This window comes from Boleophthalmus pectinirostris, unplaced genomic scaffold (genome assembly GCF_026225935.1).
Source record: "Boleophthalmus pectinirostris isolate CB_2022bp ecotype Guang Dong unplaced genomic scaffold, ASM2622593v1 HiC_scaffold_20, whole genome shotgun sequence".
NCBI lineage: Eukaryota > Metazoa > Chordata > Actinopteri > Gobiiformes > Gobiidae > Boleophthalmus > Boleophthalmus pectinirostris.
In genome coordinates, this window is record NW_026571153.1 from 12,130,152 (window position 1) to 12,146,831 (window position 16,680).

General features: G+C 36.9%; 1 protein-coding gene across 1 annotated transcript in view; it reads left to right on the top strand.

Moving 5' to 3' along the window:
- LOC110159335 (RNA-binding protein with multiple splicing-like) overlaps positions 1–16,680 on the top strand; it is an 89,877-nt gene that overhangs the window by 53,502 nt on the left and 19,695 nt on the right. Inside the window, exons 5-7 of the mRNA XM_055156530.1 lie at positions 1,060–1,210; positions 4,897–5,024; positions 10,762–10,831. Coding sequence (XP_055012505.1) covers positions 1,060–1,210; positions 4,897–5,024; positions 10,762–10,824 — 342 coding nt within the window. The 3' untranslated portion in view covers positions 10,825–10,831. The remainder of the gene's footprint in view (positions 1–1,059; positions 1,211–4,896; positions 5,025–10,761; positions 10,832–16,680) is intronic.

Below are 16,680 nucleotides of genomic sequence, written 5' to 3' on the forward strand. Positions count from 1 at the left end.
ATACATTATCACGATATTTCAGTTTTTGTCACATCCTTACATAATCGTAGTAGTTTTTAAATAGTTCCATGGGGTCTTAAAGTGTCTTATTAAAATGTCTTATTCTGTCTATTTATGTGTGTGTTTTTTTACAGTATCAATACAAAAAACTATTTTCAAATGATCATATTTTTTAATTCTTCCATAGTTTCTTTCTAAAATTATGCAGACAAACGTTTCCCTATTTATATTTATTGTTTTTACAGCATGAAGACGTATTCAAACATGTACTTTGCTTTGTCACTTGTTTTAGTATTTAGGTAATCCTTTCAAAAAACATTCCTTCATTGTAGTTGAGTCAAGAATGTGCAGCTAAAGCCATTTCGTCTACTTCCTGGTATTCTCTGACACTTAAAGATGAGCTAGCGATTTCTTTACAAAGTTTCCCAGGCTGTTCTCAATGGCTCAAAATTGTTGCCAGACCTGAAACATTTTATCAGCATGTGGGCAGAATGGTCACTGCAGAGCTTATAGGCAAGAGCGTAGCAGAGTAAAGCAGCGTACCCCGCCTTCAAGCAGCATGTGAGGTCTGTCATTATATATAGCATCATTAGTAGAGTGGTAAAGAGAAAAAAACAATTCTTTATGAGGCTAGTCTTTCCATAGCGAAGCATTGCCAAACTAATCTTTAACCTTATTAAGAGTGGTCATGTGGTGAACCCTAATCTCTCTTACAGTCAGACTCAAGGGTTGTCTTTAAACAGTCTTCCAAGAAACCAGCTTGTAGTAGCACAGGCTTGTAAATAAGTAAATTTGACGAATACTTTTTCTTAGCGAAAAGTGTTACCGGTCAAATAAAGCACACTGTAAAAGGTTATGACGTTGTTCTTGGAAATTGCGTTGAAAGTAAATTTTGACAAAGTAAATAGCGATGATTTTATAGTAATTCCTGTGGTTTTGCACAGTTAATAGCGTGCTCCACTACGAGCTTTGATCAGCTCCATAAAACTACGCTGAAAGCCTTTTGTACGAAGCCATTTTTCCCTCTGACCACTTGTGCTCCTTTTGCTTTGATCGCAGGGCGTCCGATTCGATCCAGAAATACCCCAAACGCTGCGGCTGGAGTTCGCCAAGGCCAACACCAAAATGGCCAAGAACAAGCTGGTTGGCACTCCAAACCCCCCTCCGTCCCAGCAGAGCCCTGGACCACAGTTCATCAGCAGAGATCCATGTGAGTACAGCCTCCAGCGCTACGGATACTGCTTTTAAAATAGATCTGAAGGGGTTTAATGTCTTTCTAATTATCACTTGGTTTGATAGGATAACTCTGACTGTGGTAATGTATGTGGTATCATAGTTTTATATTGCTTAAGCGGCAGTTTGTGGACAAAAGTTGAGGAGAAAAATTACAAAAATACAAGAAGTAGCGGCGAGTTCTAAAACCACAACCAATTCCACACAAAACACAGAGGGAACTTACGCAAAAGTAAGGCATTTCTGATTGTTTAAGCCGTCATTTAACAAATCAAAGTGTTGTATTTTTCTTTTTTTCATTAGTCTAATCATGACGCTCATTGTTAACATGCTGGTTGCGAAGTAACTATTATGGAATTACCTCTATGTTTATCATAACACTGCTTTAGCGTAATGAGCAGTCTGACACGTCATCTGCACTTTGAAACCCCAGGTGCTTTTCGGTTTTAGTTTTTAGGCCTGTTTGGCTTTATTGTAGTCTTCCAGCTGTGACCTGAAATGAATCTGAAGACAGGGCCTATAAAAAGTGGTGGCTCATCAGAGAATCATGATTGTATTAATAGCAACTCTACACTCTGGGTTATTGCTGGTTTACAGTATTGGAGTTTAGCTGAATCATTTTTATTTGTATCTGCACATGACGATGATGGCGATAGATTCTAGTTAGGAGGAAATGGTTTTCATCTGAAATTGTTAAAATATAGAGAGGATGTTTTAATAGAAGTTCTAATGTACTTCCTCTTTTCTTTTGGCCTTTCACTGATTTCTTAGAATCTCATTTATATTCAAATGATCTCATAGTCAGGCTGGTGCCACTTAGTGCCTCCGCTCAATTTAATTTCTCTCCAGCAAATAGGTCAGGAATCAGAATCCATTAGACAGTTTGCAAGAACCCTGGAAGTTGTAGACTGCACATTGGCCAATCAGTGAAGAGCTATGAAGCCATGACGTCAAATTCAAGCGCCTGTCTGGGTCCCTTTTATGGTACAGCACAACAGTAAACAAAGCGGTCGAGATGGATGCAGACAAAGCCATACATTCTGTGTTGGCAACGATTCCCGAGATCGAGGATTTAAAGCCGGAACAAAGAGAATGTTTGGTGAATTTTATCAAGGGGAAAGACGTTATTGCCCTTCTTCGTACAGGATTTGGGAAAAGCTTGACCAAATATCAGCGTTTGGTTAAATAAAAAAAAAGTACTCGCCTACCGTCAAGCCAATGGATTCTAATGCTGCGAAGTCAGACGGTTTCCACGAAGTGAAAATGGCTGATGAATCTCACAAATTATCTCAACCTTTAACTAGAAAATGTAACACCTATTTTTTTTTTAATCAACTACCCACACATCTTTTCAGTGAATTTCATTTTACATTATTGGACCTAGATTAATGATTTCTCTGTAGTTTAAGCCTGTGAGTGAAATTTGCTAATGCAGCCTTGTACCTTTCCCCCATTAAGTTAAACATTTTTCAAGTGGTTAAGTATTTAGCAGGAATCAGGCATCGATGGTTGAACATAGGCCAGCTGTGGTAGTGCATTCCATTGCAATGACCAAATGGCTCTTATCTGGAAAGTGTGTGTACATTTGCGTGTGTGTGTGTGTGTATGCGTGTGTTTTCTTATTGGCAGAGAGCAGGGTGTGCGTACTATGGGAGCATGGAAGGAAACCATTAATGAAAGCATGACGTAATCTGAAGGAGAGAAATTGCTGTCATTTCCTGATAAGGCGTGCTCAAATCTGGCATTTTTCTGATCAAGCTTTGATAAGTTGTTACCAGGCGACACAGGGGTGCACAGGGAAATGTTTCTCAAAATTGGGCAGTATGATTTATTTCCTGCATTTTAAAAGAAACATGCTACGTAAACCTTTTATGTGGTTTTACCGTTATAATAGTGTTCCCATGTCATTACATTGCTCAGTGTTGATTCATGCATGTTTAAGTACGGAGTCAACAGTGACCAGCCACCACTGCTTTTCCCATAGACTTTCTGAAAAAAAAAAAGAAATAAGTTCAGCTATGTGGCACCTAATCATCACAGCACTTTTATTTAAAATCAGTTTTGGAAATCTTTCATTTTAAATGTGCCTTTTGGACTTAAAACAACGGTGTTGTTAGGGTTGGGCCGTATCCAAATTTTAATACTGTTAAACCTTCTCAGGATTATTCAGTATTACCATATTAGCAAAATGTTTTAGTAAGATTTTAGTACTACGAAGCCGCACCACTATATGGTCTATGTGTATGACCTGCAGATTTATAATCTCTGAAAAGTTTCACGTGAACCATCTCCAACAGGATACACGCACAGAACAGATTCACCATCAGCAGCACATCCTCTGTCACAAAAGAACACATATAATCCACTGAGTCGTGTCCTTCAGTCCGACAGAAGCTGAACTGCATCAGCGCACAACGAAAGAGCTGTTTTTATCAGCACATTATAGTTTATACAAATGAGCCATGTGGTTTTAAGTTTCATTTCTAAAAAAACATAAACAAATGTGCACCTGAAGCCAAAATGCTGCCAAATTGCAGAAGTACTAGTTTTTTTTTTATTTTTTACAACCCGCCTTGCCATCTTGTCTTGGTTTCCCTTATGAGCTGTCATGTAATGGAACGAAACTAATCAAATGTCATCTCATCTCCCCACGCAGTTAAAAGAAACAGTATAGACACTATTAGTTTTAAATTGTGATAGCATTAAATTGAAAATACAACCACACATTCATTTGTGCTGAGCAAACAAATATAAGTATCAATAAATTATAATGTTATATTAGGTCCTTATGTGCTGCAGATTTTTAAAATGATGGTAATGAAACTGATACCGTTGCTGCTTTTTGATACTGCTGGATACCATAATACCGTTTTACAGCCCAGTCCTAGATGTTATGTATATTACCACATAGCTGGTTAACTTCTTTGTCTTTGAATACTTAATATTTGGAGTTTTTAAAAAGTCTATGGGGAAAATGAATAGAAAATTTACTTTACTACAGAGCAGCTGGTCACTGTTGAGCTCCATTGTCCTGCATTTACATTTTCACCTGCCACCTATCCCCGCCCAGAAATACACAAGGGTTCAAAATGAAGCAATTTCTCGAAAGTAAAAACATGAAAATGAATTCTGCTGCTTGCTACAGTGAAATGCTAATCTCTGAAGAGGCGGGGTTAAGAGCAGATAATCTGTTCTGCAGATTTGAACAGGAAGTCAATAGACCAGTTTCTATCAGCAAGTTTTAGGTCACTATTACAGCTTACAGTGGATAAATCTAAACTAATGATCAACATATGTAATAAAAAAAAAAGAAATCATTTGTGCCAGCTTTATCTCCTGCTACCTTCCATCTGCAGGCCCTTTATGGTTCTGTATTACGATTAACATTGAACAAAATGTTTATATAATAATTTTCATGCTTGTAACTTATTTCCAAATACCAGAAAAAGCATATTGTGTTTTCTTTGGAGCTCACTTTGTAGCACTGGCCTTTGTCACCCTTCTTTGCACTCACTGGTAAAACATCACACTTGGTTTTCTTCCTCTAAAGGTTGGCACGAGGAAGCTAGTTCAGATTATTGTCACCCATGTCTCACCTCTGCCAGCACCCACCCGCCCTTCGCCCTCCTCACCGCACTCCTCCTCTTCTTGTTCTTTCCACAGATGAGCTCACAGTGCCCGCTCTCTATCCCAGCAGCCCAGACGTGTGGGCGTCATACCCGCTGTACCCGGCCGAGCTGTCGCCGGCCCTCCCTCCTGCTTTCACCTACCCCTCCTCGCTCCACGCCCAGGTAAAAGCACCCAAAGGCCCAGAGCACCCAGAGCACCCAGCCACCTGCACCACCTGCAGCGCCTGCAGCGCCTGTGTGTCTACTGTCACATCTCATATCACCACAGGCAAATCACCAGGGAAGGGAAATAGGGATGGGCGATATGCAAAAAAATTAATATCACAATTTTCTTAAAATCAAAATAGTGATCTGGCTCTTCTGAAAACTTCACAAATCATTGCAACTGGCTAAATCCACCTGTCACTCTCTCAGAGCATTACCGAGACTGACCTAGAGGAAGTCCAGGTGGGAAAAGTGTCTGTTTGAGCTTAGACCTGCGTTCAAGAGAAACTCTGTGATTTGCGATGTGATGATTTTCAGTTTCATGTTTTTATTCATGTGTAAACAGATATAGATTCAAACCACACATGTACACACACTTTTTTCATTTTTACGTGAATACAAAACTAATAAAAACAAATCACTCAAGAAGTATCAGTAGCATCATACAATTTAATGATAATAATAACAGAATGATAATAAATATACAACTTTTATGAATAACAAATAAAAAAACTAATTAAAAAAAATAATAACAATAATCAAATAAAAATTGTAGTAATAATAATAAAAAGTAAAAAAAAAAAGTTTCAGGTTTCAAAAAAGTCAATAAATTGTTGTCACTATCAAAAAAATTTATTTACATAACCTTTCTTGGAGTACCTAATCTTCTCTATTTTCCAAAAAGGACATAACTTCATTAATCCATTAAGTGTTGGATGGGGTATTTGTAGAGTTCCAGTGTAAGAGGAGATGGCATCTTGCAACAGGAGAAGTAAACGGCAAATTCTGTAGCGGTAAAGTTGAATAGCAAGTGAAGTCTGAAAGTATCTAACAAGATGGGAAGGTGCAATGTGACGATTTTACCCAAAAAAGCCGACTTTCACAGAGATGAAGTCACGATTCTATTCTTAATCACTATCGCTCTAGAGGGAGGTATTGAAAGAAAAATAAAATGTAGATTAGACCAATAGAGATAGACTGTTATATGAGTAGGGGAATATATTGGACTGATATCTGTATAAAATGACATAAATTACAGCTTTAATTTGAGTGTTCACTTTCATTAAAAGTTTCTACGAAGCATTTTTGAAATTAAGGTTTTTATTGGTCCCCTGAAAAGCATGAATTCTTACTGTGGAGGCACTCGCACCTCTGCAGATCTGACCTGGCTGTAACTTGGCCTGGTGGTATCACTTTCTTGTTTTTACGGAGGTAGACAAATTTAATTCCCCACTGTGGAACATTCCAGGCCAAGCAATACTATCTCCATGGAGACGGACCAACAAAATTACATCATATTTTTTGCAGGTAATATCAGAAGTTGCTTTAATATCCTGTATCTGCAGGTAATTCTTATCATATTTAGTTTACCTGGCATGGATTCAAGGCATGAAGTTTCATAAAGATAAAAGCACCATTTTCATCGGCAATACACAACCCTCGAATTAATGATTTTTCTTTGTGACTTTTCCCCAATTACCGGACATCGCACCTCACAAAATCATGTGTGAAAACTGGCATTATTATTACAGCATCATTAATTAAAGCTTACACTGCGCTGCTCGTTATGTCGGCTCTGTAATCTGCCCCTGCTCCTCTGTGAGCTCACGTCAAGAGTTCAACATCGATCTCCTCTCACGAAGCATTTGTGCCTTCTATGGTTTCACATTTTTGTTTTGCCGATAGGTTTTCAAGCTCTTATCGATCCCTAACGTATTCCAGGCCCAAAGTATATCCAGCCTCAAAAGGAGATTTCATTTCTGGATAGTTCTCCTTTCATCTTTTGTATTTCCATATCTTTCATATAGAGTTATTTAAGCACAAAGGGCCCAAAGCTAAGTCAGGAGCTCACATGATGTCAGAATATAAATGTGCTCAAAGTGTCTAGCTGGCGTTTTAGGGAGAGGTGAAGCTTGTTCATGTAGCTACATCATGCAAGAAAAACAAGGGCTTTACAACATCACATGCTTTAAATCCCCATATAACAACTGAACATATATCAATAATATAGCTATGGAGATCTGTAGCTACAGTAATTACCTTAAAATTTATTTTAGGGATGCACCAATCCAGGTTTTTTAATTCAATACAGATTTTTATTCTATGACTTTATATATCTGCCAAAAACCGATATCAGCTGGTACCATTGTAGAGGCCAAAACAGCATTTATTTCCTTAAAAAAACTAAAAAATAAGACAAAACTGATCTAAATATGTTATGTAGGTGTTATTTATCTCTCAAGGAACTACAGCAGTGCTTCCCAAAAAAAATTTCTGGGGACCCATATTTTAAAAGTCACAAACCTTCGTAACCGTATCACAAAATAAATCACAAAATAAATCACAAAATAAAGGTGGATTTGACCATTATTGAACATTAATGAGGATATTTTATTATTGACTGAGTGATCGTGTCTCTCTGAACAATTAGAATTACTCAAGTTTTAAACAATGAAAAACATTGAACCACAAGTTGCCTATTTGGACAATAACTTTGGCCCATTTCTTTTTCTTTTCAACATTCAAGAACCAGCAACATTGGAACAAAATAGTCAATAAAATAATTACAAAAAGATTTGAAATCATACAAAACATGTCTTAATATTTCAACATGTGTCAGAAATGTATTTTGCAGACCTACATGCAGATCGTGACAAGGAGACCCAAAAACAATCTCGTGTGACCTTTGGGATCTTTTGGAAACAATGAACTACAGAACTGCTTTGTTTAAAAATAAAAATGACTTTCTGGGCCAACTATGACCAGCAAATAGTGTTAATGTACTGTGTATGTCCAACCAGGAGATCGACTGAACTGGTATTTGAAAGCCAGTGTCCGAACCAGCAAATTTTCAAGTGTTGGCACAGATATCCGATACCAGTTTCAGATTGATGCATCTCTAATTAATTTGTAGCAATAAAGTGTCAATGCACTAAAGCAGGGCTGTGAAACTCAAATTCACAGAGGGCCAAAAGTAAAAACTGGGACTATGTCGTGAGCCAAACTAAATATTTATTGAAAAATTTCAACAACATCTGCATGTGTTCTCTTCTTTTGAGATATGTAATGTCAAACCTTTTCTTTTTAAAATAAATGTTTCATAATAGTTTTGCTTAAACACTGAATCCAGAACAAGCATAATATAAAATAATACAAAATTTTAAATAAATAATGTCTCTATAGCGGATCTGTAGCCAGCGGGTCACCTCGAATACATATTTGATATGATCTTGTGGGCCAAATATAATGATATCACGGGCCAAATTTGGATCCCAGGCCTGAGTTTGACATGTCTGCACTAAAGTAATAAGTCACAAACATTTAATATAGTTAAAGGCGCACTTTGTATTATTTTTGTTTGTCTCCATGGTGATGTTAATGCTTTACTTTGACTGTTTTACAATATTGCATTAACCTTATTCGTGTCCGTGGAGACAGTCAGGTGAGTTAGAGGTAGACACTGTCTGTTTAAAGCCATATAGAGGAACATTTCAGGTAAAGCTGCAATCACATCGCCATGGAGATTAGCAGGTAGCGGACCCTTTGCTTGAAAAGTGACATGGTGCTCCTATAAATTGCAGTTCTGCTCAAATGAAAACATCTGAAAGTCTGAATGTGGGTTATTATTTTAAAATGATAAGATTACACATTTCTCTGATTTTGTGTCTTGATATTTCTAACATAGATTTACCCTTTCCAAGCAACGCCAAGCAAGTATTTGTATGCTTGAACACAGACCTAACATAAAGAGAAAAAAAAAATCTATAATAGTGTCCCGTGCTCCCATTAGTCACTGTGGTAATCATGGCTTTTATCTGGTAATGGCATTAAGCATGGCATTCTGGGGAGCTCTTCAAACTGCTGGAGTCAATAGAGATGCATATGGACATAATACATTGTAAGAATATATCACTTTTATTTTATTGTCAGGGCTGGTACGTTTATTACAGTTCGTTGGTAGGTCAGCATAATGTGGCCGTCTGTAGTCCTCCAGCTCCAGTCTAGTTCTGTTAGCAATAGCTTCACATGACTGTCAAAAAACAAAACCCTTTCATGGATAAATAAATGTCACATTGATTGATAATTTGTAAAACATTTGTAGGCGGCGTAAGTTTTTTTTTCGGATTGGAACTATGCTAGTGAACACAGCAAAAGTCCAGCTGTGTTCACTAGGGTAAAGGGTTAGTTTGAGAGCTCGTTTACTTCTATCAAGATGATCAGGATCTGGTCTCAACATTATTGTAAGAACGAAAAAATCCAAAAATACAAACACTAAATTTTGATATTGTGACATCCCTGCTTATTGCGCTGTTAAAGATGAACTATTTAACTTTTATGGTGGTTGGTTCATCATGTTTTTGTTGCTTTGTTGGGAATAAACTTAACTATAACTATCTTACATTTAAAAAGTATTATTTTTTTTTTTATTGCAAAACTACCTTGGAAAACACGCGTCCCTACTATGATTTGACCTGCTTGTCTCCACAGAGATAAGTTAAACGCTGTCTGTGGAACATTTCAACACGCAAGACATACTACGGTTGGCAAAAATATCAAAAAAATAGACTCAAATCCATATGTTAACTAATGTCGAAAGAGTATACTCATTTGAACTGCAAAAAAAATCACATTAACAGGGCAAAATTTTAGCTTTCAAGAACTTTAACTTCATTAGAACAAGTGTAAGGCCTAGTGGTAACATAAAGAAAGCACTATTATTTTGCATTTTTACATTCTATTACTAAAACAGAAGTATTTTTAAAAGTTCTATTATGTAAATTTTCTGGTGGAGGGTCCATTCAAAGCTTTTCTGCATATACATGTTATTGCTTCGTCTGGAATGTTTCACTATATGACATTAAACCTTTCTATCTTCATGGAGGCCAAACAAGACCAAGTTACAGGTCAGATCTGTGGAGAAGCGACCCTCTCACAGTCAGAATATCTGTTTTTCTAAGTATTTTTGAGCTATAAAACCACATGTAGTTGGATAAATGTAAAGTATAGCTGTTTAATGTCATACTGTGGAACATTCCAGGCAGAATACAGGGTTCCCACTGTCATGGAAATCCTGGAAAAATCATGGAAATTCAAAATGTCATTTTCCAGGCCTGAAAAAGTCATGGAATTTTGTAAATTCAATGAAAGTTTTGAAAAAGTCAAGAATTTTAATATCTTTTTCCCACAGCTATAGCATTCTGTTAAGTTATCATTAGGTTATTATGATTATTTCCGAATGTATGCACCTTTTGTTTAAAAGAGACGACAATAAATGCACTGACAGTATTTTGAGTGTTAAAGAACTATAATACCAGACCATAAGGTGAGTGGAAAGGGTTAACATTTCATATTTAGCCCTAAAAGTCTGATCAAGGTATGCTCAAAGTCATGGAAAATTCACTTTAGGTCATGAAAAAGTCACGGAAACGTTTTGAAATTTTGTCAGTGAAAAAGAATGGGAATCCTGAGTAATTACATAACCATAGAAACAAGCCCCCAACCAAAAAGTTACATAGAGCACCTCATCTACATCAAGTATCGAGTGTATTCTTTAATATTGAAATTGAAAAGTTTGAGATTTTAGTATTGTGAAAATGCTAGTACATCCATAGTTCCCCTTTAACAAAAGCAGTATTGAGCGTTTTGATGTTCCACGTGTTCATCTGATCATGTGTGTGTGTGTGTGTGTGTTCAGATCCGCTGGCTCCCTCCTGCAGATGGGACTCCTCAGGGATGGAAGACCAGGCAGTTCTGCTGAAGTCTGTGTGAGTACAACCCCCACACGTGACGTACATGAAATACTCTGATAACTGTTATGGCACAGTACATAAACATGATCTGTCACATGTCCAAACAAATGTACGAGCGGTCATATGGCGCCAGTAGACAACACGTGATCTCAAGATGAACCAAGACTAGAGTGTTTTTGTATATTTTATTCCTATTAGGCTTGTCAAAATCTGGTACTAAGCAATACTGGAACTTATATCAAAACTAGATACTCGAACAAGTATCAGTATTAAAAAAGTACAGCAGGACAAAAATGAACCTTTCCTGAAAAACTTTAGAAAGATCTGGAGCTGGATCAGACAGAGTTGGGATCAAGTCATCGTTTTACAAGTCTTAAGTAAGCCTCAAGTTGTTGACCTCAAATCCGAGTCAAGTCCCAAGTCAAATACAGGCAAGTCCAAGTCGAGTCTCGAGTCACTGGCCCATAAGTCCAAGTCAAGTCCAAGTCATCTGCTTTGAGCTTCAAGTCATTTCAAATCTTTAAACCGAAGTACCAGATGTATCTTAGATTTTTGCAATTTATATACATTTTAAACTAACTTGTACTTAAAAAGTCATGGTATATTTATATATGAATATTTATAGAGTATGTAAGAGTTGTAGAAATTATTTTAGTTCTTTTTTCCTTTTTAAATGTCTTGACAAGATCTTAGTGTGAATCATTATGGTCAGAATAGAAAGAATTCAGATTTAAAAGTGCTTCCCAAGTCTTCTGAAGTCACAAACCTCAAGTCTGAATCAAGTCCCAAGTCACTGACCTTAAAGTCCAAGTCGAGTCCCAAGTCTTAGTTCAGGTTTATCAAGTCAAGTCTCAAGTCTTAAAAATAGTGACTAGTCCCCACCTCTGGTATCAGAAAAAGTATAAGAGCACAAAGATTAGTATAAATCCATGAACCACTATGGAACCTACCTGGGCAGGTCTGGGATTACATAAATTAACACCACATGGAGTTATAAAAGAAAATACTAAAATACTGTTATTTAGGGCCAATATTATGCCATTTTCTGATCTATGTTATAATGTTGCTTCCTCATCAAAAACAGACCTGGAGTTATGTTTTGTTTCATTCACACATGTTGAAAACCTAGACCCTGCATATTTAGGCTGAGTTCTTCTCTCAAACAAAAAACACTCAGTTCCACCTTGTGATGTCATGGTCGTAATACAGGAAGTGCTCCACTGTGTTCTTAAACTCCATACACCTTCACTAGAATCATTTGGATAATTTCAACCCCGGAAATGCCAATCTCTTCTGAACTAAAGGTAAAAGGAGCTGTTTACTTGAAGGTGGAAGAGAGCATTTTGAGCTTTGCAGATGTAGACAAACTAATAATAAAAAATTCCTCAAACATGTGTGAATGAAACAAAACACAGCTCCGGGTATGTTTTTGATTAGTTAGCTCACAAATTCACAAGAAACAATGTTGTGTAATACAGGATCTTTGGTGTTGAAATTGCATTTTTTCTTAAAATTTTAATAACTGCCTGGAATCAGACAACGTGAGCTATATTTATGATACTGATCAGATTCAACCACACATATCTTGAACTTCTATTATTTAGCTGTTAGAAAATATCTTCCAGATGCGTATGATTTCTAACTACACTCTTAAATTACAATACTTACAGACAGTACAATTTTTGGTTATAGCTATATATTTTTTTGTTTATCCATATTGTAAGCGTACTTGTACTTTTGAGGACATACATTCTGCTCACTCAGATACTAATTTTAGCAGGTACATTTTAATTGCAAATAGACTTCAAATTTCTGAACAAATTAGTCTTACAGTTAAAAACACGGTTATCTCTTCCAATGTGACGAATATTCAGGTTTGATCCTCGTGCGGCATGAAAGATAAAAAAGGCAAAAAAGTCAAACAGAATATGCAACAAGGTCCAATGTTTTAGTAACAAGGTAGAGCTCAGCAAATATAATGCTAATAGGAGCTGCTTTGAAATCCCTGATAGAGGTTGTATGCAGCGCGTTCAACCAAGGACTGCTGAACCTTTTTAGACCTGGTTCAGTGGCAGTCATTACCCACAATGCTCCGGGGGCCACTTAAGGCTTAGTCGTGTGCACCTGCCACTATGGTTCTCTCAGCTCCTTGTTCTTCTTTACCAGCTGCTGGTGTCTGCAATGGTGCTTTAACTCATAAGAGGATTTGAATGCACATTTTAATAAACCTGGTCCATAGACAGGGCTAGTGCTGGATATTTTTGAACAATTGTTACTAGGTCGTCTAATTCTGCTGTTGTTTTAATGTGTTTTGTTTGTGGATAGAAATCAGTGTAAGGTTGGTGTTTATGGATCAAAGCAGTTGTAATGTGCTTAAAATAGGACTTTGAACTTCCGGTAATTACAGTCTAGTTTACAGTATACTTATATTACCTTGTGTTGGTTTATGTACAATAACTTTCTGGAGGTGGTATGGTCACCTGCTTGATTTCCTTGGAACACTGTAGAAAGTTAAAATCATACTTCGGAACATTCTGTGAGACGATAGGTATGTTTTATGCCATATCGTTGAACATTATATCCAACATTTCCATGTGGAGTTACACTTGTGGAGATGCAAACTTGTTCAGATTAAGAATATTTTCAGATTTTCAGCCTAGTACGCACAACCAAAATGAAGGAAAAACAAACAAAACATGCATTTTGGCTTAAAAGGTACATAATGTGGCTTTAAATTAGTCTATCATAATATAATCATGATATTAAATAATATTAGTTTATGGATTTCATAATCAAATGTTGTTTCTAATACAATTTGTTTGTAAACATGAATTTTTTCTAAGCACAAAAAATTTAACAAATATACATTATATCATCAACATATCTTTGGGGTTCTACAAAAAAAAAAAAGATAGAAAAATAAAATACCTTATACATTGGAGTGAGCTTTGTAAATAGACCATTTTGACCATCGCTTCACAAATTTACCAGCTTTCAGTCTCAAATAATAAGTTATTTTTTCCATCACGTAAATTTCCTCCATTATATCTGTCCATTGCTGTAATTTCAAAGTTTGATCCTTCAGTCAATTCAGCACATGGGTTTTTAAAATATGTTTCAGTATTTAATTCTACTAAGCTATTTTAGGCTTCACCTAGTCACTTAACTGAAGCTTTTTGGCAAGTATTACTAAAGTGTACTAGCAGTATGTACTTAGTTGGCTACATATACATACTACGTACATACATGCCCCTGTATAGATGCTTGGAATAGTATCAACCCTAGAGTCATTCTTCTATAACATGTATGGTACTTAAAATAACATATCAGCTGTTGTGAATGTCTTTCATTGCTTCATGCCTCTGGATAGTTCATTCACTGTTGTTTTGCCAGTGAGGTTTGCCTTTACAACTTCTGTTTTTTACTTCCTCCACTCCACCGCTTTAACTTATTGTACATAAATGACATACTAGATTTTTGGCTCTGATTATTAGTCCTGATATAGACCTCTTTTCATCCAGCTTGTCTTGGTTTAGTCTTTGTCTAGTTCAGGTTTCATTCCGGTTTAGACCCAGTTTAGTGACGGGTGTATTTATCACATTTTAGGGATTAAAATCTGCATACACACACACTTACATGACGGGGACTTGCCTCATTACCTGTTCAGACAATTCTACACCACAGAAACGATGACTATTACACCGTCATCGGGTTTTGTATTGCATTGTCGGTGTAATTATGTTGTTCTGTACAGTTGGGTGTTTTGAAAGAAGCTTAGAATTAAAATATATTACGATGTTTATTATAGGGACAAAAATCAGGTCCCCAACATTAAAGTTTAAAGTTTAGATACGGTTTAAATAAGTCAGGGTTTAGGTTAAGGTCAGATGAGTAGTGACTATGGCTAAGTCTCCAGAAAATAAATATAAGTAAATGTAATGTCTTTAAAAAGCATAGATTCGTGTATCATTTGTTCATTCGTTTTTCAATATAAAACCAAAAATAAGAAAACGAAAAAACAACTATTTTCTTCATTATTTGTCTCAAAAACCAAAATGAAAAAACAGATAATGATTTGTTTTTTTAGTTTTCGATTTTGTGTTTTAATGGAAAATGGAAAAAACAGATAACGGCAGTTTCCCGTTTCCGTGACTTCCGTGATTGCGATGTCGGACTGAACCAGGACTGATCCAGGTCTGGGACCAGACCGGGACCAGAGCGAGACCAGACCGGGACCAGACTGGGACTGAGATCAGAACTGAGACTGGGACCAGAGCAGGACCAGAGCGGACTCCGAGCTTTGACTCCGAGCCTCAGCTTTGAGCTCCGGCCCTGCCATGGGCTCTGAGCCTCCGGTCTGGTCCCGCTCTGGTCTCAGTCTCGGTCTGGTCTCGATCTGGTCCCGGCCTGGTCTCGGTCTGGTCCCGGTCTGGTCTCGGTCTTGTCCCGGTCTGGTCCCGCTCTAGTCTCAGTCTCGGTCTGGTCCCGGTCTGGTCCCGGCCTGATCTCGGTCTCAGTCCCAGTCTAGTTCCAGTCTGGTTCCAGTCTGGTCCCAGACCTGGATCAGTCCTGGTTCAGTCCGGCATCGCAATCACGGAAGTCACGTAAACGGGAAACTGCCGTTATCTGTTTTTTCCATTCTTCATTTAAACACAAAATTGAAAACTGAAAAAACTAATCATTATCTATTTCTTCATTTTGGTTTTGGAGACAAATAATGAAGAAAACAGTTGTTTTATCATTTTCTCATTTTTGGTTTTATATTGAAAAACAAATGAACGAATGATACACGTATTATGATAAAACCTTTTCTGTGGGATTTACCATATCCATAATATTCATATAATCTACTTATACTACTATAATGATACTTATACAGAGCCTTTAATTGTTCCACTCTAAAAAATATGTCTACATCACTTCATAATCACTTATTATTATATATTATTATTGAGGCAGTGTTAAAATGGTGCATACAAATAAAAAAGCTGTGTTTTAATATTGCTGTGGGAATGAATTTCACCTCTGAATCTTCAATCTGAAAGTTATTGTCTTTGAATGTCATGTGATCTCCAAACCTACTGCCTGTCCTATCAACAGTCTTATTAAGTTATTGGCAGCCACTACAAAGTAGATATTATTTTGTGTTTATCATTTTGTCAAACGCTGCCGGGATGAAATACAATTTTTAATCTAAAAAGTGCTTTTGAATTTCCGTTTTATGACAGAGAAGTGCACTTTAGAGGATTGTAAAAATGGGGGGACAAAGGACGATGTAATGCGCGTAGAGGTCATAAAAGGGGTATATATGCTATGAACTGCTGAGGCACCCAGAACAGGCCTAGAGGGAGGATTCTTTATGAAACTTTATTAAAATAATTAGATGAAGACTTGGTTGCACATAAATTATAAAGGAATTAGATTTAGGCTGCGCATTTTTATTCAAACTAGTCTACTGCATTCTAAAGCAGCCAGTGGAGCTTTCACTGAGTAACTGGAACAATTTCATCAATTTAACTTGATTGTAAGAAATTATCTGTAATATTTTCATGATGAATTTTAAAGAGGGGGTATTATACAAAATTGTTCTTGTTTTTTTTAGCTTTTAACCAGGTTATAATCAAAAACATGCCAGTAGAGGCTGGTGCCACCTAGTGCCTCCACTCAATTTTATTTCTTTCCAGCAACTAGGTCAGGAATCAGAATACACTAGACAGTTTGCACATTGTAGACCGCGCACCGGCAAATGCGTAAGGAGCTGTGACGTCAAACTCAAGCGCCTGTCTGGGTCCCTTTTGTGGAACAGCACAACAGTAAACAAAGCGGTTGAGATGGATGTAGACGAAGCCGTACATTCTGTGTTG